This window comes from Populus euphratica, unplaced genomic scaffold, assembly GCF_000495115.2.
Source record: "Populus euphratica unplaced genomic scaffold, PopEup_1.0 scaffold117.1, whole genome shotgun sequence".
Classification (NCBI taxonomy): Eukaryota; Viridiplantae; Streptophyta; class Magnoliopsida; order Malpighiales; family Salicaceae; genus Populus; species Populus euphratica.
The window spans coordinates 126708-148851 of NW_011500008.1; the positions used below are offsets into that span (position 1 = coordinate 126708).

At 32.8% G+C, this 22144-nt stretch overlaps 2 protein-coding genes across 2 annotated transcripts; one reads left to right on the forward strand and one right to left on the reverse strand.

Annotated features, from left to right (window-relative positions):
• The first annotated feature begins 9929 nt into the window (after positions 1-9929).
• Positions 9930-11530, forward strand: LOC105141274 (uncharacterized). The gene is made up of 2 exons (XM_011048456.1): positions 9930-10871; positions 10926-11530. The coding sequence occupies exon 1, from the start codon at positions 10256-10258 to the stop codon at positions 10799-10801; it is 546 nt and encodes a 181-aa protein (XP_011046758.1). The 5' UTR covers positions 9930-10255; the 3' UTR covers positions 10802-10871; positions 10926-11530.
• A 776-nt stretch (positions 11531-12306) lies between these two features.
• On the reverse strand, positions 12307-20681 carry LOC105141275 (homeobox-leucine zipper protein ATHB-15). Its single transcript, XM_011048457.1, has 18 exons — positions 19460-20681; positions 19055-19214; positions 18693-18793; positions 18494-18584; positions 18009-18104; positions 17820-17933; positions 17648-17731; positions 17396-17551; positions 17228-17302; positions 17001-17107; positions 16724-16916; positions 16199-16384; positions 15995-16075; positions 15274-15408; positions 14870-15192; positions 14269-14374; positions 13599-13748; positions 12307-12843 (listed from the first exon to the last, which is right to left on the reverse strand). Exons 1-18 carry the CDS (start codon positions 19669-19671, stop codon positions 12697-12699), a joined length of 2517 nt encoding a protein of 838 aa, XP_011046759.1. The 5' UTR covers positions 19672-20681; the 3' UTR covers positions 12307-12696.
• Between the last annotated feature and the right edge of the window lie 1463 nt (positions 20682-22144).

Here is a 22144-nt window from a genome sequence, read left to right on the forward strand (position 1 = left end):
TAAGAAGGATTCCAGCCTGAGTTTTTTTTCAGGTCTTGATTCGAGGAACTCGATTTAATGTTTTAAGAATTTATTGAATTAATTAAAAACAAATTTTAAACTTTGAAAAGTAAATCAATTTCGTTTAAGGAATTAAAAAAAAAAAGGGACTGGATTAGAAAATGTCACAATAATATCTGTTACTTGGCAGCATAAAACAGCCCCAAAGGATTTAATTAGCAGGGTATTGTTCATTGTCATTTTAAGAACAACCCCTCCCTTGTCTGATTTCTTTCCTTTTGCTCTACAAATTACTGCTGGTTTCCTTTATCATCACACCTGATTTTTAGAGCTGCATGCAACATGTTTTTCCTGCCTCAAACCAAAAGGAAACAATTGGCCTCACGTTGCCAGTTGTGGGAGGGCAGAAATTAGTTATACCACCTTTTAATCATGGAAAAATAAACACTAGAATCATCAGAATATCAATTAGAATAATTTGTTTTCCTAATCTGTTTGAGCGAATTGTAACCCGGAATGATATCCTAGATTAGTGTAGTTTGTTTCCTAAATGTAGCTGCATATAGGCCATATATAAGCCTCCTCTAATGACCTGAAGGAGAAAAAAAAAGGCCAGGAAAGGGGAAGAGCAAAAAAAAAAGACAGCGAGAGGAGAGAATAGCGCAGATAACAAGGAAACAGAGGGATTCTTTATTTGATCCTTTCATCATTGTGAAAGAAAGGAAAAGGAAAACAGAAAGGAAGGAGGCAAAGGGTAGAAAGTAGAGAAAACAAATAGAAAATATTAAGTTTTCTTAAGATTATCAAAAGCTAAAACAAGCAGGGACTGCCTTTCGGTCTTTACTCTATTCCCTACAACAAAATCTATAGAACAAAAAAAAAGATAGAAAAGCTAAAACCAGTAAAGAGATAGACGAAGACGCGGAGATAAAGCTCAAAAGAGGGATGCCAACAGAGAATAAAGGGGAAATAGCGAAAATAGACGACAACACTAATAGATTAGCCGTCATGCCTTCAACACCATTGTTGTCCCTTCATTTATGCCTATAGGTCTATTCTTCTCATCTCTTTGCATGAATTCATATATGTGTTTTGTACTATTCATATGAATTATAATTTACCTAAACAATAACCAGGTATGCACATATGAGCAAACTCATGTATGCTTTTTTTTGTTTGTTTGCTCAGTCGGGTCTCTAGCTTGGGCAAGTGACCTAGCTAGGTTTGTCGGGTTCAGCCCAGCCATATGGGCCAAGCTAGACCCAACCCAAAAAAAACAAGAGTAATATCATTGGTTTTCTCGTGTATTTATTTTGTGGGTTTTTTTTGTATTTTTATATAGTAAAAATACAAATCTCGTATCTAGAATACCTGTTTTTAACGTAATGTGGCAAATATACGTCTATATCAAAAAAATGTTTTCATGCATACAGTCAATACCCTAATATATTTTGAATTTTCTTTTAAAAAAAAAAATATTTGAAGTTTAAAAGAAAATGTGTTTTAGCATGGATTTCGTAAACACAAAAAAAATATTTTCTTGCATTATGGATTTTACAACATGTTTATAAAACTTTAAAGGGTGGTGACCAATATTCCAACAAAATACAAAAATCTTATTTTTTGGAGAATTCATCTATTATTCACCGTTAATGTTTGGATAAAAAAATCTCAAAGGAATGAATATCAAAAATATTATTGGGAATAACTTGTTATTATTCACTGTTAATGTTTGAATAAAGAAACTCTAAGTGGTTAATATCCAAAATATTTTTCTAGAAATAATAAGTCATCACACATCCTTAAAAGAAGCCTTAATTATAATTGAGAACATTTTAATTTTTTACTCCACGATTTACAAGCCATGAAAGTATGAAACACTAAAGCAAAAAAAAAGGTTTTTAAAGCGCTTTGAATTTTCTTATATTTCTAAATCTTCATTACTTTTCTTTATGATTTACGAGTCACAAACACTTGAAATACCAAGGAAAAAATGAGCTCTTAGGCACATTGAATCTCCTTAAATTTCTATCTTACTTATCTCATAAATCATAGGTTATAAATTTAGTTTGAATCAAACATAAATTTTAAGAGATCTTCATTAATTCTTCATAGTACTTTGTAGACATATCTAAGGATGTGATCCACATTAATTAAGGGTTCTTTCTTTTTAGACTTTAAGTCCAAGTTTATCCATTATAGCAAACTTATCCTAGAAAAACTGATGAGATTAGAAAACATCAACACCATAGTAATTATAAGGCAAACCAAATATCAAGCAGCTTATCTTAGGTAGGGCATATTAGGGGTGTTAATACCTTTCTTTTATGCAATCAGTCCCTTATCTCAGAATCTCTAAAAGAATAATTAGGTTTCATAGTGACCATAATACTAGGTGGCGACTCCCTTATTCACAAAAACAAAAATTATGACACTAATCCCCCGCTCCCGGGGAGGGTCACCGCGCTTTATCGTAAGGGTACGGCAATAATATTAATATTCCAAGAGCATCATTAAATAAAATATAATATTAATTTTATAAATATTCTAATAATTTTTTATTAATTATTGTATATACTAGCACGAGGATATAATTTTATATACTTCAAGAATACGTGATTAACCCTAAAAACATTTATCTTGAGAGAAGTAAAAGTGACAAATTCCTTCTTTTTTTTCAAAAAAGAAAAGAAAAGAAAGGTAAATATGGATTAGCCTAACTACTCTTTTTACAAAGCAAGATACGTGATAGTAGCGTTTTAAAAGAGTAAATGGGGTCCACTAAGCACGCGAGAAGGAGGGAGATGGTGTCAGCAATCATGTGAGTTCGTTTTCATATGTTGTTTTTATTGGTCAAATTCCACGTGGCTTGAACGACTTTCCTTTGATGTTTCTATCACACGTGTGCTCCGCTTGAGCATGTCAGCATCATCATGGTACCACGTGAGTTACAAGCATCTCATGTTCTTTCACACCATGTTTCTTAGACCCCATCCTAAAAATAATTGGGTTACTAGTTCACTAGGTGAATTTAATAAATTAATTAAAAATATTTAACATACTAAATTTAAACATGTTTCAAGTTTAATATAAATTATAATTAATTAAAAAATAAAAAATATTTTAAATATTTTCAAAATAATATATAATTAAAATATATCAAATACATATCGAATTTAAAATCTTAAATATCTAAATGATATAAACTATAAGGAGTGAGGGACTTAATTCACTCTTTCTTCTTCTTTATCTCAAAGGCTCCTCTCAGTTATTATGTCTCTCATCCACCCAAAAAAAGGAAAAGAAATTCTCTCAAATCTGAATATCATGAATGGTTTATCTTATTATTTTCAAAGACTTTTTTTTTTTTCAATGTATGAAAATAGAAAGTATATCAATAATAAAATTATAAAAGTAGAGTGCAGTAATGAGCTCAGAAACAAGGTCAAATGGATTGTCTTTGGGTTAGCTCAGACAACACTAATGTAGACTTGTACCATTCCAATTCGATTACATACAAACAATTACACACTAATTAGACTTGAATTGAAACAAAAACTAATATGAAACTCAAAATCAAGATTTCAACAAACAACACCCTCCAATAAAAACAACCAATTCGGTAGAATCTATATTGAAATTTTCTTATGGATTGAATTCAAGAATTATAAATTTTAATTTTGTGGCAATAGCAAAAACCTGTGATTTCATTTTATTTTATTTTTTTGTAATATATTAATTCATCAATAGGAAAATTTAATATAAAAAAACTTTATGATTTTTATATTAGTTGTTGCAATTCAGTATCAAGAAACAACAAACAAATAATGTTGAAATTTTAAAATAAATAAATAAATAAAATCTAACTTTAAAATCTTACTCTAATATCAATTGATGAAAACCTAAAAAGTAAAAACTCTTGAATCCATAAACAAGATATATAAAAAACAACTTAAAAAGCTAATATCAGATTAATAAAAAAACTCAACTTATTAATTATTTAAACTAAGAAAATAAAGTTATTAGATGAAAGATCCTAACTCTTTTTATTATATAGAATCATAAACTATAAACTATAAATATAAGAATAAACACCACAAAAATAGTTAGTTTTTAATGAGTTTTAAAGAATTCAATGAATAACTAAGAGTATAAGCAATCTTATAATAAAAAAAATATTATTTTGATATTAATAACCAAGCTTTTTGTATGTTTTATTTTAAAAGGTTATTTATAATTCACAAAATAATTAAACCATAATGGACTAATGGCCTAATATTAATACCCAATTAAAAGTAACTCAGAGTTTGTAAAATAAATAACAAAAACTCAAATAAGAAGTAATAAACAAGCTGCCAAAAATTTCCTTGTAAATAACATGGTGGTTGAATTCCTTATATAAGAGATAATTAAATTGCCAGTTTCGTGGAGGATATGCTATTGACTTGTGTCCTTGATAATAAGGCAAAAAAAAAAACACTACAGATTGATTCCTAAGCTGCCGATGTTATTACCATGAAAGATAAGGAGAAGTTATTGCCTTTGTTTCCTTGCCCATGCTGCCTTGGAAATAAGGAGAAGTCTGAAACTGCCACTTGTATCCTTGCTTTGTATTGAACCCCCGGATCATAAGGAAATAATGTCGTCGCCTCTTCTTATGTTCTTTTAATTTTGCTGAATGTTCAAGCCCAATAAAGATCTCTTTCCTTTGCATGGATAACACTAATTAAACCATATTCATCTTGAAGTCTTGAAACTTGTTTTTGCAGAAATATCTTGAATTAATGTATTAAATATTTATTTAATTTTGTTGTTTTTAATCTTATAATTGATTTAATTAACATCTCTAATAGGTTCTTTTATAAGAACTTGACTTTAAAAAAAAAAAAAAGAAGAAGCAAAAATATTTGCTTAATACTTATTCTTCTAGACAACCCTCAAACCCCTGTTATACAGGAAACAAGGCTGTCAAATTTTTTTTTGATTTTAGAGAAATAATTCTATCCTTTTTGTTAGAGAATAATATAAATTATATCTTGGAGTCTCATCTAACAGTTTAAGTTTTTAGGTAAGATGGTTTTTTGACATGGTATCAAAGCCTTGATGATCAAATAGTCTCGAGTTTGAATCTCATCATCCCTATTTATTTGATAAAAAATTAAGCACAAAATAGTATAGACCTGTACAAGTTTCAAATCTAAAGAACTTTCATTTGAGGGGATGTGTTAGAGAGATGATTCTTTAACACTTTTTATTAAATAGAAAATGTTGAAGACATTTTAAAGGCTTTAAAGTAAACATTTAGGACTTCAATTGTCTAGTATTAAAAGTAAGCGACTCATTAGAAATATTCATTAATCACATGTATTATTAATGGGTTAGAAAAAAATAATCTTATAATTAAAAATATGTCCAAGCCTGACTTTAACTAGCACATGAAAATAGCTCAATCCCAAAACCCGCTTAGTATAGGATTTATCCTCTCTAAAAGCTTTAGTGCTATTTATATCTAATTTTAAATATTCAACTTTTCATTAAATAAGCTATAAGAAAATCTTATATGCTTTCAATACATGATTGAGATTTTTGAGCTTGTAATGGAATGTAATTAAGAATTATTTTTAGATTAATTTTTTATTTACACATAATTGATTTTAAACATGTTAATATTTTAATGTAATTAAAGTATTTATATTAGAGAGAAATTTCCAACAATCTTAACCCAAATTATGAATGAATTCTATAATTAAATTGATATTAATTGCGCCCAATAATCATATTTCAAACCATCATTTTTTTAGCAATCCCTTGTATAAATGAAAATCTTGTATAAATGAAAATTTTATGACCAATATACAAAGATTGAAGATTTGTATTCAAGTTCAAGTCTTTGTATAGAGAAAATAAATTGATAGATCACTATATAATAATAAATAATTTTTCACTTTGAATATTTATTAGTAAAGTAGTATCAGATTTACTCGATTAATTAGAAAATGTTATATTTTAAACTATTTAACTATTTTGTTTAAACCAATTTTACTATAGAATTCTACCTTTTTTTTTCAAAATTAACAAAGAAATGATATAGGTGAACTTTCATTAGAAAGTATTATTTTATATTATATGTAGATATGAAAATCATATAAAAATAAAATAACTTACTCATATCTAACTATAATTAACACCCTTTTCATCGTAGAAATAGACAATAAATTATTATTTTTTAGTGCCGGTAAGAATGACAAAGAACTTAGTTTTTTAACCTAGATCTTGGTAGTTGTAGTTAATTAGATAGAATTACTATCATGACACTCGTTCGTCTTAAAATATTCTAAACTCATTTTCTTTAATAAACTATACACAATCTCTCTCATTAAACTTTTAAGAAGCAAACTCGTAATATTTTTCTTTGACTTAACATTATCAATGGAAATAATTTCAGTTTAAAGTGAGTGTTTAATATTATATATATGATGTAAATGTCTAGACTTAACATTATATATATTATTTTATGCCCTTTTAATTATTGACTAATTATCACAATTAACACAAATTGTTTCCACTACTTTTGGCTAACATAAAACATTATTTAATATTTTTAAGCCACCAGACTCCCTCTTTACCTTTATAAGCTATAACTTTGATTCCATCATGGATTTTACAATGTCTATTTTCTTAGAATACATATAAGGCATTGCTATTTCTTCATGTATCTAGTAGTGGATTTTAAATCTTTAATATTGATTATCTATTTTGCATCACTATAATCTTCTAGTTTCATTCGGTACCAATATATTATAACTTATATTCTAAGTTGCTCTTCATATATTTTAATACCTTATTTATTTCTTTTTAATGATGCATACTTGAATTATTAATAAATCTACACAATTTGCTAATTGAGTATACAATATTTAATCTTATGCACTAATAACACATCAAGTTTCTAAGTTTTCAAAAATATAATAGTTGTTGTATCTTTTTATATTTGTTATTGGATAGATGCATACTTATTCATTATAGTATTTTGACAAAGCTATTATTAACTTAGAAAACTTATCTCAAGAAGTTTCTCAAAGTAATAAGATGGAGATAATAATAATTCATCAAATGTCCTGAATTTAATATGTTTAAAAATACATATTTCATATAATTTTAGTTCAATTCAAAATTTTAAATTATGTAGCATGCAAATTAACAACCTAGAGTAAAACTTAAGCTTGTAACTATATTAATTCAAGTTACTGACATGCTAATAAACACATACAATATTAAAGTATTAAAATTGATGGCATAAACTATTAAAATATATTATAATTTTTTAAATATAACAAGAAAGCAAATATATTTACTTATTTGTTAACCAAGTTTGAATGGAGAAGTATAAACATTGTTGTCAAGGATTTAACTATTTGTCATTTGGAATAAGCACTCTTCCTACAATAATTTTACTTTAAAAGGCTACAATACCTTTAAAAGTCCATGAATCAACCAAAATTAATTCAATTTTCTCTATGTTGTATGAGATCCTAAAGCGCTAAACAAAAATGAAAAAGACTAAAAATGACTTGATTATATAGTAAAAAGATGCAAGAAAAACAACACTTAAGGGAAAACAAAATTACTTGTTTGATACTTGGTTTTCAAGACAACCCTTTTTTATACAGGAAACTGGATTAGTAGAATTACTTCTGATATTTTTATTAAATAAAAATGTTAAAGATATTTTTTAAAAATGTTTAGGGCTTTAAATTATTAATGGATTAAACATGAGCAACAAATCAAATAGACATGAATTGCTAATGCTATTATAAAAAATAATTTTTTTAAATCAAAAAACTATTTTACTATAAACTTAAGTCTAGACCTAGGCTGAGGTTAAGAGACCGCGAGCATATGGCTTACCTAGCCTAGCTCCCCTCCCTTTAAAAAAATTTGGAATTTATATGTGTGATTATTTTTTTTTTTAACTTCTCATTATATAAACTATTAAAAAAATATTGTAATATTTCAATATAAAAATAAGATCTTTGGGTAAAAATATATTAATTAAAGTTCTTTAGAATTATTTTTCTATTCATTCATATTTGATTTTAAACATATTAATATTTTATATCAAAATATTTATATTAAATTTTAAGGTAAAAATATATTAATTAAAGTTCTTTAAAATTATTTTTCTATTCATTCATATTTGGTTTTAAACATATTAATATTTCATATCAAAATATTTATATTAAATTTTGAATTAATTTCAAATGATGTGTTAAAACAGTAATTAAAATGATCTCAAATATATTTATTAACCATGTTTTAAACTATTTTTTCTAGCATACATGAGTTATCATAACCAAATATTATATAATACTAATTACAATTATAATGCAAACTCATTGCATTTGAATAAGAATAGAATTATATTTTACTAATAATTAGATTTTATCTGTCTTGAGAGATTGAATGTACAAAAAAAAAATGATAATAGAATTCATTCAATACAAATTTCGTATGCACAAGTTCGAAAGGGACATCATTTAAGACCATAAACTGCCCCGTCCCTTTCTCATTCTCTTTTATTTTTTAAGGTTGATTCTGCATCTCTCCCTTTCTAAAAAGGCAAGATATTTACACCTAGTCACGTTATTCACAGTATATCCATACAGAGAATCAAGCTAGGAGTTGCCAACGCCATGCATATCCATCAACTTATAACTGCCCATCACCATGTAAAAGCGAAAACTATAAAGTAGCGGCCCAGAAATAAAAAAAAAAAACCCACATTTAAAGCCCTCATTTTCTCTCTTTCAACTGTGAATCTGCAAGTACTTTATTAATCACAGCTAACGTTTTGTCATACCTAACTTCAACCACCTCTCACTCTCTCAAAAGAGTCATTAGTTTAGGTGCTCGTGAAGTCACTGTTTGGTTGTGAGATCAGCAGATGCTGTATGCAATGTAGGGTTCCCTTCTCTGCATATCAATGGAGATTGCTAAGTCCTAATTGTATGGCTGTAACATACCCACATGTGAGCATTCATTTGTGCTCCTACATTCGAAGGGAAAAATAGTGGTTGAATGGGAACTTCCACAGGGTTCCTCTCTTCTCGTTACACGAATTCATTTAGCATTTTCACGTCTAATTCTTTTAGTTTGCAAGTTCATTATAAGAAATCTCAAATTCGAACATAATATTTATATTCTGTAATGGAAAATGAGGTTTTAAATTAAATAGTGTAAAAGTAGTGGGGTATCTTTGTATTCTTCTGAATCTTCTTCATAATTAGTGACAGATTGCGCCTCCTTGCGTCAGTTTTTTGATTGATGAGAACCCCATCTTGTTTCTTTCAAGAGAGGCTCCATATCCAGTGGGTGCAAGAAAGAATTAGCTATCTAAGAGTGGGACTTAAACTCAAGATATATTTTACGACTTCTGCTAGACCTTGTGGGTTACATCTATATATATATGAAGAGAAAAACAAAAATCTCAGTGCTGCATTTCAAACAAAACAAGCTTCAGTGCCAGTAAGTGATTCGACCAAAAGCAGATTAACTTCTATGAGTAGTTGTGTGGCTAGCTAGCTAATTACAGAACAAACTAAGAAATGGAGTGTAATCTGATTTAATTTTTTTTTGTTCCCAACTACGAACCCTCATCCTTGAAGGTTCTATATATTACGAAGTGCCATGAATTTGCATGCAAAACCTCAAGTTGACACCAACGACTTCTTAAGCCAATTGTAGAAAGCAATGGTAGAGGAACACCCACACCTCTCATACCTTATTAGCTATCAAAAAATAAAGGCAAAAACAGTTGGAAATACAAAATATCTTCATTTTGCTTGAAATGACAATGATGCTCCTTACATATAGCTATGAACCATCTTTTTTTTTCCTTAACTTTCTTGAAAAGTCCAGCATGTGATCATGACTATTCACGATTGCTTTGATCATTGACGTGCGAGTCACCAAGATCCACATAAACTTACTGCTGAGTTTCCCAAGAAGAAAAGTGAACCATCATAAATATGATGCCTGTTCTTACCCTCTATATACCACCTTTGAGATCATAATCTTCCAAGTTATTGTTCTACATCTAGATAGGTTTCTTCACTTCCAATCTCTCTAACCCTATTTGAAGTGCCTTTTGTTCAGTTGTTTTCTATAAAGCTTCGAACCAACTTCTCTTCTCCTCGTTAAGGTTTTGTTGTTTTTCTTACATAAAAGAGTCACGTTTATAGCATTGTGGATCAATATGGCACCACATGGGGAGTCTATTGCTAGCGCTTACGCTAAGAAAAACGCCTTCTCCAAGCCACCAAGACTCTCAAATGACAATCTTCATCGAACAAAATCCGATCTCTCTTTTGAATTAAGCAAAGAAGCAATTGATATCAATCTCCCACCAATATCCGAGGTTGAAGATGCCAAATGTGAGTGTTGTGGCATGAGTGAAGAGTGCACCCCTGAGTATATTGATCGTGTTCGGAACAAGTTCCTAGGGAAGTGGATATGTGGGTTGTGTGCTGAGGCAGTGAAAGAAGAGATGGAGAAAAATGGAGGCCACAAAGAGGAGGCTTTGAATGCACATATGAGTGCTTGTGCGAGGTTTAACAAGTTTGGTAGGGCTTATCCAGTTTTGTCTCAAGCTGAGGCTATGAGGGAGATCTTGAAGAAAAGAGCGATAAGGGCCAAATCCATCAGTCCTAAAGGTGCTCAAAAGATGGGCGGGATTGCAAGGAGTTCAAGCTGCATCGCAGCAATTACAAGAGACGTGAATTATCTAAATTTGAAAAAATGATCAACGCCCATCTTTTCTAACTAGCCCTTGAACTCTTTAGGATTTTGTTTTTTCTTCCTCTCCTTCCTCTTTAAGCCTTTCCAAAACCCCACTAGTATTCTTTATCTGGAATGACAATTCCTGCCTCCGCTTCAGGTTTCAGTTGTTACATATTTTTACCACTTTATGCTGTGAGACCAACCTTTCGTGTTATCTTACAACGGTTGACCCAAACCTGTTTTATCCTTCTGAACCAAGGAGTATTTTTCTTCCCTTGGGCAGTTTTTATCCACCTTCTATTAATCTACTCACTAGTGTTTCTCTAGGTGGCCGGATGATCAGATCGTCCTACCTCTTATACCCTTTATTATGGCTATTTTATGACTTCCATCCAAACTTCTTATCAGGGCTGTTTTAGGATTGTTCCAAATCCTCTCTTCCATTCTTCTTCCTGCCGCTTATGTTAGCCACCCCCATGACATGAATCCTTTACTAGCATTTGGCTATAGATACCAAACTCTGGCCAATTACAAGGGTAACATAATTTGCCATCTGTATGAAACAATTGCACTTACTTAGATTTAGATCTTGCTGAGGACTGCCACCATTTGTATCTAACAGCAAGATGTAAAACCCAGTTTCATGTACTAAATGTTACGAGTAGAATAAACTGTGTTACTTTACATCTATGTATCTGCCCTGTTCTTCAGTCAAGAAACCAAGAAAACCATGCACATTGCACATGATAAATAGCAGTTTCTGCAGTTGAGTCGGTTAATTAATTATCTACTGTCAATCTCCTTTTGCGCATGCGAACAAGGCTGGGCGATTATTTTCTTCCATGGTGCATGAAAAACCAGTAATGCAGTCAGAGGGGGCACACACGCAAATAAAAAGTAGTATAGGTACTCAGCACCCCTCTTCCGTTGCTACAACGAACACTCGGCCATAAGAAAATTTTCGTCTGAATTGACTCAGATCTGAGTTAATTTTAAGGAGATAATTAGCATTATTAAGCCAATAACCTCAGCAGTTAATTTATTGACACACAAGGAGTTCATGATTCACTGTACTTTTGGAAATAATCCAGCCACCTGCTAATGAATGCATCGTATCACCCACCTTGAAACTTAGGTTTTTTTGTATGAAACTTAACTTCAACTCAACTATCAAAATCAATAAAACCAACTTCAACTCAGCAATTAAAATCAATAAAACCGTTAGAAAATGACTAATGGCCAGTCTACATATGCCTCCTCCGCCAAAGAATGATCCTGGATGAAAAACTTTAATAAACCAAAACAAGAGTGCTATAATCAGTATTTACACCCTTTCCTGTCCCTTCTAGCATTTCATCCCTCTGCAACCAAATTAACCTGATGCTAATGGTATGACCTCCCAATGCGTCACTGAAAATATATCTAAGAATGGAACTGCTAACTTCCTACTAACCAATAAACATCCCAACCAAGGATAAAACCCTTCCTATGCTTTTTCAAAGGTTCAATAGTTCATCAATGATTCCCTGAAGCAGAAAGAACCTGCTTTTGCTCTTCATAAAGTACCCTGGAAATAAATTATTACAACAGAACAATCCATGCATGCAAAACAAGACAAACCGGACTTTGACAGACTACGTCTGCTTGGACAGGTTTCAGTTGCAGATAATTAGCATGGGACCAGGTTAAGACCAAACCAGCCACAAAGAAACTGATCCCCAGCAACTATTTTGTCTCATTGATACATCCATCATCTCTAGGATAATGAACCCCAAACACAAATGAAGTTTAGAATACAGCAAATGAACTAAGTACTCCACGGTTTTACTGTCATAGATAAAAGAACAAACCAGCAAAATAAGACGATCAAGAGTTCTCTCTCTTAACTTGCCACTCCAATAGATTCTGGCTCAAGTCTCAAACAAAAGACCAGTTTATAAACATAAAGCAGATGCAATGCGCATTTTCTTCATCATTCAACACTTTCCAGGCCACAGCTCTTTCATATGAAACTGGTCTGCCCATGCTTGACAAACAGATACCACCTTGTAGACAAGTAAAACCCTAGCAAGAGAGATATACAAATAAGGTGATGCATATAGAATCGGCCAAACCATGCTACCCACCAAATATCCTGTGCAGCCCTAGGAATCACATTATCACAGTTTGTAACTCACATTTTTCTATCATTTACTTTGTGAGAACTATAGTAACAAATACAGTTTTTATTTTTAATATATCAGTTACGGCTGATGGTTTACTTCTGGAGGATAACTAGTCTATTCACCCACGCATTCCTGCAATACTATATTTTTCTGACTACTGCACATACTTCTATGACAGAATGAATAACTTTTACACATTTATTATGGTTCAATGTTTTATTAAATTGATACTTTAATTATTGTGCATTTGCCTAAATGTGTTAGGTCTGTAGGATAAACTTATATTCGAGTAAAGATTGCTATGAGTTTGATATCAAGTTCTCATGTATGGTTGTGCTTGATTTTCAATATATATATATATAAGAGCCCTAAAAATGTGTATTTAGAGAGGTCAACCCAAAACCTCAGGTCCGCATGGCCAAAAATTTCAACATTTGAAGGACCAAAGCAAGTAAAAGCACAATGCCAAATAGGCACTGATTCTTGTTTTTTACTTGTGATAAATAAGAGGGAAAAAAAAGGATAAAAGCTAAGGCTTGTTCCTAAGCATTGTAACTATTCTGTCCCTTTGTGGTGGCATTTCATTAATATGGATTTCTGAACATAACCTGAAACTATTTTTCCTTCAATCAGATTTAAGAGAGAAGTGTAAACCTGTTGCATAATCTGTGGGAATTCTGAGCAGAGAGTTTTCCTTCCATGATCATCAAATATCTTTTCTAAAGTTATGTCTTGCAATGCGACCAAGGTTGTCTCAAGCATGTCAAGTCCTGCTTGATTTGCAAAAGTGAAGACTGGCAGCGCCTGCAAAAATCACCCAAGTTTCAGACCAAATTGCTATGAATGCAAAAGGAAGCTATAGAACTGTGGTAATACTTCAGCATAACAATCACATTTTTATTCAGATCTGAATGCAAAATAGTGATGCATGTTAAACAAAGGACCTAACAATATTTATTTGGCTTGCATTATGTGCATGAAAAACTGACGGTTGGATTAGGGCAATGATTATAATATTCTGTTGGTTCAAAGCATTTTCCAGCCTTTTATAAATATGACAGCAAGATATATCCAGAACAAATCATTTAGAAAAGACTCCAATAACTTCACTTTATTCAGACATCTATCAGCTGTATTTTAAAAGCATCATGTTGATACAATTGCTTCAGATCACCTCCTTTTATAAGGTACTGGGAGCATTCATAAGCAGACATAGCTTTATTCAATTTAATACCGTGTTTGTGTAGGTTCTCATGAATTATAATTCAAGTACTCATATCATTAATGGTAAAAGGAAAGCAGGATATCATGTTGTTGTGCCCACCTTCAATGAGCAGCACATGATTGCATCTGAATGATGCCACAAGGTTTTCAGAATAGATTCAATTCCTTCACTGCTGGATTTGAGTAGCTCCACACCCAAATAGTTCCTGCAAAGTTGTGACCACAAAGTGATAATGAGTTCAGTCAATGAAACATTTCTACTGTCCAAGTTTGAAATACATTTTCATGAGAATGTACTCGCCTTAATAGATTATACAAAAGCTTTAAAATCCACATGAAAATCATTGAAGTTGTCCTATTGACCAAAACAAAACATCAATTCTTTTTAGCTCTACATATTTTCAACTGTTGTATATGAAATGAGAAAATCCTCTTGGAATCCAGAAAGACTTTTCTCAAGATATTCAAATTCATTCACACTTTAAAATCATGCAAAAAAAAAAAGAAAAGAGAATTCAGTGACAGCAAGTAAATTTATTTCTTGAAGGAGAAGATGTGCATTAGAACAACTCAATCATCAGGCAACATCTCTCAGTTAATAAAATTGACTTGCTAAGCTGAATGCAGTGGATTATCGTCCAGGTCAAAAAATGACAAATTCTGCTTCGGATAACATCTATGGAAAGGAACAACTGACGCACCGGTAGCTCTGGCAGATCCAACGAGCAAGTGTCTGTGCTTCAGGAGTACCAAGTGGTGACCGAAGACCAGCCTGTGAACCTAGATGAGAAGGAGATAGTGCTAAAGCCACCCTCTGAACAGAAGATATAATGCTGCGGATATACTGCCGAGCCATTGATGCTACATGCTCTTGCATGTGGCTCTCAAATGCAAATTCAAATGCGATTGTCATTACAGATCTTGTGCAGCCAGAATTGGCAGAAAAATCACTGGATGCTCTGTTTCCAGCTCCAACTTCAAGAGCAGAAGCAAGGTCCAAGGTACGATTTGGACTGGAGGCTTCCTGCATCATTTTCAATGCATTAACAAAGAGGTTAATAAATAGGCATGGAGAAATGAACTTCTTAAGAAACAATTCGCTAACCTTCCCAGAATCAAGGGGAATGATGCGAAAACCAGAAGGCAAAAGAGGTGCGTCATCAGCAAAAGTAGCATCAATGGGAGCAAATATAAGTTCAGCACATGTGCCAACAGCATTCTCGTCCATTCCACAGCAGAGCTGTCAGAACAGTATAAATTGAGAAAATATGAAAGAGAACCAAAAAGAAAAATGTCATCAAGTGATAAAAGAAAGACAAGAATCAAACCACGCAATCCCAGACCAGAAACAATTAAGGATGCTCAGACCACACAAACCCAACCTGGTGACTGGCAATTCAGCTCTTCAAAAAGATATTTTGGAAGAGAAAAGGTTGAAAACAGTAAGGTAAAAATTTATTTTCATTTTACACTTCTACCTGATAAACTTGTTCCTGCTATGAAACCATTATGTCATCTTTCGACAGAAGGAAAGGCAGATTTCCACTAATATCTATCTGAACACAAATAGTGAAAGGGAGAGATTTATAAAACTATTTCTGTCTTTCATACTCTGTAGTCCATTCCAAACTAGAACAACATTGTGGGTCCATTTCAAAAGTATATGAGAATTCTCAGTGATTTCCTTCTCTCAATGGCCTTGTTTTAAAACTTACCTGCCAACTAGGGACAAGAAAAAATAACTTATCCTCTTACCTAATAGGACAAACTGTTGATGTATTTGGATGCATGAGAGACACAGAAAGCTACGAAAAGAAAGGTCTTACTTGCAAAAGAAACACATCTCTGGGCATTATTGCATCTTCAGGAGAATGGCAAACCCCTTCTAGTTTAATGACCTCCAGGAACTAATAAACACACAGTTTATCAGATGCAAAACAAATGTGAAAATACTAAAGATAAAAAGCCATGTTTAATTTCTGATATAAAGCGTTGTCCAACAGCTGTAAAAGTAAGATCAAATCATTCACCTCTTCATGCTCAATGGTATGAGCAAGTGGAAGTATAACTTGACCACCAAAATTTCCAATTCTAGACCCTTGTAAACTGCAAGGACCGACTTTAACCGCTGCGGCTGCATAGGCATCGATATTGTTATCTGCCCACTCTGACCTATGCTCCCGCAAGAACCTGAGAAGTATTGCAGGAGGGACATTCTGCAAAAGGAAAGTGCACAACATGAGGAAAAGATGATAAACAACAACAGTTATAAGGCACATAAATAAAGAAGGGAAGAAGATTTCATTAGAAACAAATTGTCACCCTTTCATTGTTTTCAATTTTAAGTAGACATACTCTTGGTATTGTTAAGAAAAGAGGGGAGAAAGGCCAAAAATATATGAATAACACAATTCCCTATTGCAAGAACCTAACCATTGAAGTTACAGAAAAGACAAACATATCTCTAAGAAGTAGCAAATGCTCTACAGCAACTAAACACATAGCGCACAAGCTACCATGTGTTGTAAAGAAATGAAACAATTTTGTATCCCTGCCTGTAAAAGCATTGATGCTTTAGCGCACAGGACTGCACTGCTGACAGCTGGAAACCCACTGGAGAAGGAAAGATTTAAACCCATCAACTTGTCAGGAGATGAGTTCACAAGGATAGTAACATCATCCATGCCGTCATTTCCAATCATCGACCACCCCTCATCACTAAATCCATTGAGAGCCTCATTAAAACCCCTGCCAGGTTTACATTAGATTCTAACTGGCTGATAAACATTAAAGGACTGAATCAGATACCATCAAACAACAGAAGATATCTACCTGCTCAACCTCTGGCTCAACGCTCGTAAAGCAGCAGGTCGTCTGCCCCAGTTGGTCACACTAGACTGAGAAGCTTCCTGAGCTATTTGCCTCAGTTGGCGTAGAGCCTGATTGGGAGTGATATACATTATTGAAAATGAGAAGTTACAAATGCATCACCCATACCATATAGGTGCTTCAGAAATCCTTTAAATGTTCATAACATAAAAAATAGAAAAATTGCCTACCGCCATGGTTGTCTTTTGAGCAAGTACAGTTGAGGATTCATAAAGCGGGCGTAACACTTCAGGCACACTCCAAGGCTAGTTGAAGAAATCAGAAATCAAGTTATATCTGGATAAATAAAATCTTTAGATTATACATCCAAAAAATAACATTGTATCGGCACATCCTACCTCCAAATCCATGTGATCAACTATGTGTATGATTGAACCACCACCTTCACAAGGCCGTACCAAATACCCACTTGGTAGCATTTCTGCTCTCACAAAATGCTGCACTGGTGGCATGCTCGGGCCATTTTGAGTATTTTTCAGAGATCTCTCACATACCTGAATAGTGCATGAGTATGACAATGACCACAGAATACCAAGTCTACTGAATTTCCTAAAATAGGAATGACAAAGTCTAAAAGTTTGGGAGCATACCACAAGGCTTCCATCTTCTAAAACAGAAGTATAACGCAACAACCAGAAGTCACGACCGGGTGCCAGCGTTGTTGGCGCATAAAGCTATATCATCAAGTAAAGTCAGAAGTAATTATATAATTGCACCTGGAGTGTTCCAACAGAAATGAGAAGTGCGTGATGATTTTCTTACCTGCATGTAAAGCAGCTCAATCGTTCCCCCATTAGCAGTGGGCAGCACATTCAGCACATCCACAGCTCGGCAATCACGAAACCACGATGGCCGATCCTTGAGGATTTCTGCAACCTGCAAGGAACATGATATAACATAATGTTGGTAGCTCAGAGTAGGAAAATGTTATGGCAAACAAAGTGCACTTACCCTTGTAGGTTCAAGACCCACCAGGCCGCAGGCTCGTGCTCCCACACCAGTACAACCATGAGAAATAGCAACGATTCCAATGGAATCCGGACCAGGCTACACATTTGAAAAAACAAAAGTACAACGAAGAAACAGATTAGTAAAAACCAACTAGGTGAAAAGCAGTTGGTGGAATTCAAGCATAATGCTAAACAAGGACAAAGAACAATGTATGAACTATCAGATCAAGAAATTCAAATTAAACCCTCGTAAAGAAAAAAAATTAATAGAAAGTTCTAACATTCAGTAGCCCATCATCATAGATTCTTGTAATAAGGAGAGCAACTTACTTCTATCTTTTCCCATATTAATAGTCTTCTTTCAATTCGAAATAATAACAAAAAAATAAAATAAAATAATTAAAGTTTGCATTTTTTTATAGGAGAGAACAGTTCTTCATTTATGAAATGTATAAGAATAAAAAATAAAAAAGCACTGAGAGATACCTTCATTCCAGGCATTTGGACCCACTCTACAGCAGTTCCAGTGGCCTTTGAAAGAAACTCCGTTAAAGTCTCTTCTGCAATGGACAAAAGCCTGGAAAAAATACAAAGCATGAATTCAATATTCCACAGTAACACACCCAAAAAAGTGGTCACAAAGCACGATAACAGAAAAGGACCTAACAACCATAACCCCACTAACCCTGCAGGACTAGCATCCCTTGGCGGATGCTGAGGTGTCAGGTGGTGTTGACCGCTCGTCACCACTGATTCACAGCTTGTATCTTTGGAAGCAAGCGTTGGCTGTAGGAAAACAACCCAGCCCCTCTTTCATCTCATTTTCCACAAAATTGAATAATAAACAAATAACACATTCTTTTTCAAACAAAAAGAAAGGCAATTACATAACAACCCTTGACTGCTGACAGGTTATAGCAATAAGAAATGCATTTTCTTGAATCTTATCAGCAATTCCAAAATTTCAATTTCTTTTTCCCTTGCAAATTTTCAATAACCAAATATGTTAGGATGTGGAGCAGGAAAAAAAGAGGTATAAATTCTCACATTCTGGGTATGTTGGCGAAAGTATCCATTCTCATACACCAGCTGCGACACCTGCTTCTGCAATCTATCATTCTCCTCCATTAGAAGCTTGTTCATTGCAGTCAGCTTCCTATTCACCGCTTGGAGGCGCGACGCCTCTTTCCTTTGCTTCTCTCGGCACCTGAAGAATATAACAAACATTGCAGGAGATTTTAACAATAAGATTATGGAAAGACAACAAATCCAAAAATCACACTGTCCGTTAAGAGAGCATCAAGCCATGTACAGTAGAGAAAAGGCCTTTCCATTTCTTTTCTTTTATACAAGCAAAGCACGAAAATTTAATATATTAAACAAATACAAAACACAATTAAAGAAACGAAAATAAGATTTCTTGGCTGGGAAACCAACATTTTACTACCATACCTTCTATTTTGGAACCAAACTTTGATTTGTTTGGGCTCAATGTTGGAGAGAATTGGGCACTCCCTAATGAGCTGCTGGCGGCGAATGGAGCTGGGTTTGGGACAATCATGATAGAGCCTTTCCAGGGCTTCGACCTGCTCAGGCGTGTACCGGACATACTTGCCATTGTCCATGTTAATAGGATTCTTACCATCCTTGCAGGACATTGCCATCTTCAAAATTCAACTTCACAAATACCCACCAAATATATATTTGCAACCCAACAATCACCCAAAGAAGGGCTCTTTTCCCTTCAAGCTCCTAAATTTCTAAGTCCCGACAAGATTCCAGACAAAACCCCCCCAAGTAGCTCTTTCTTCTAACACAGGTACCTTGCTGTACTTAAGTTATCATACCTTGAACCAACTTTGAAACAACTTTGTGCAGCTCTAAATCCACCAAAGCAGCAACACTTTCTTGCAGCTTATAGAAAGAAAAGAAAACCAAGGGCGTAAACAAACAGACACATGCACAGATGGGGGAGATCAGTTGCTAAAAATCAAACAGCCAACATAAAAGTAAACGAAACCCGGCTAGTCTCTCGTCCTTAACCAGGATTTGAACTACTAAAGAGAACAAAAAAGTTTTTTTTGGGGTTTTTAATGGTTGTTATTTGTGAAATGTAGAGATAGAGAAAAACCCACAAGGGACAGCGATATCCAGGAAGGATACATCGTTATCCTCCTCCTTGTATCTTGTGTATTTATGAGACAGCCCCCAAACACAAGAAAAGCATAAACCTTTCGAGATCAGAGCTCCACACCAAACGATCTGTCCCATCCACAAAACCCAAAAAAAAAATCACCACCCAGAGATCTCTCCTTTTACGGCACCGTATTGCCGATCCAAACTTGAAAAGCAATCGTCCCCAACCGCTGAAACATCTTTCTTTTTTTTCTTCCTTTTCCCCCCTCTATGGGTTACTATTCACAGCAGAAAGAAAGCAAAGAAACAAAACAGAAATGGTGTCGTTTTTTTGGAGAAAAAGGTAAAAGATTTTTGCCTTTGTAACATGTAACAAGTGGAGGTTTTATTTTTTGTTTTCTCTTTTATTATTTTTCCCGGAATTTTTACTGTTGAAGAGGAAGGAGAAGGAGAAAGACAACCTTGGTCGTTGAGGAAGTAAAAAATGGCAGGAGCACTGTAGTACTTACTTGTGGGAGTAGTAGTACTGGTGGGCAGTGGCTTTTTGCTCTTTGAGGTTTTTGCTTTGTCGTCTGTAACTCTCTGTATGTGTGTGGCTTTCTCATTGGCTTGTCACTGTCTGCTCGGAGAGAGAATACCGTCTCGTTTTATTTTTGTGTTTAAAAAAAAAATATTTTTTATTTTATTTTATGTTTTATATTTTTAAATTATTTTTTAATGTATTAATATTAAAAATAAAATAAAAAATATTATATTAATATATTTTCAAATAAAAAATATTTTAAAAATCATCTATTTCTACTGTGCGGGAAAATAGAAAGCTCTTTCATTTTTGTTGTTTTCAAAATGATAGTTTTGTAATGGCAGATATGCCCTTCTGGAACATTTTGGCAAGACAGTTAAAAATAGGTTTAATTAATTTGTGGAGGACTGTCTGCAGTGCCAAAATTAGCCCGACATTGTGTTTCTTCTTCTTACTGGCTTTTCCTGCGTTATTAAAAAAAACTTGCCATGCATGGTTATGGAGATGATAAAGTGAAGAAGACTGGAGACTTTCCTTTTATATCTCTCCCTTCCTATCATGCATTTTGCAATTTATTTTTATTATTATTGGACTTCACATGTGCATTTTAATCAAATAAATGCATGTGTTTATGCTTTTATTTATATTATGGTTAGAAAAAAATAACTTTGAAATGTATTATTATTTCTAGAGGTGTTAAAAAGTATGATTATTATTTCTAAAGGTGTTAAAAAGTATGCTAGTGCGGTAATTATTTGAAAATATAGCTAGTTGTTTTTTAAAATATTTTTTATTTAGAAATATATTAAAATAATATTTTTTTATTTTTTTAAAATTATTTTTAACATTAATATATCAAAATTATCTAAAAATATTAAAAAAATTAATATGAAGCAAATAAAAAATAAAAAATTAAATTTTTTAAAAAAATATTTTTGAAATACAAAAACAAACCTAATTTACTTAAAAATACATTAAAAATAATAAATAATAATTTTTTTAAAACCGTTTTTGAGGTGAAAAAACAAATTAACAGGTTATATTATAGAGTGAGAATAAAGAATAGCAATGCCCGAAGGAAGGTAGAAAGTTGTGGCAAGAACTTTAGAAAAGCTCATATGAATTTTTTGAGCAATGTTATTTTCCACGATAAAAATAGTAAAATATGTCATTAAAGTACCTAAAGTCGTCAATAATTCTCATATCAATTGATTGCATAATTGAATGGCTCAAGTTTTTACCTGATATTCATAGAATGGACTTCCCACTTCTAACATAATCGATACATAATATATATAAAATGATTGAAAATAAATTAAAACCACATGAATTCCATGCCAATTCACTTTTTTTTTATTAATGTTCTTATAGATATCGATTTTATGTTTTTTTGAAAAAAACAGTAAGTGATACATGCATACCATCAATTAATTTACCAATTAATTCCATACCATGTAGAATGATCTTGCAAACACTTT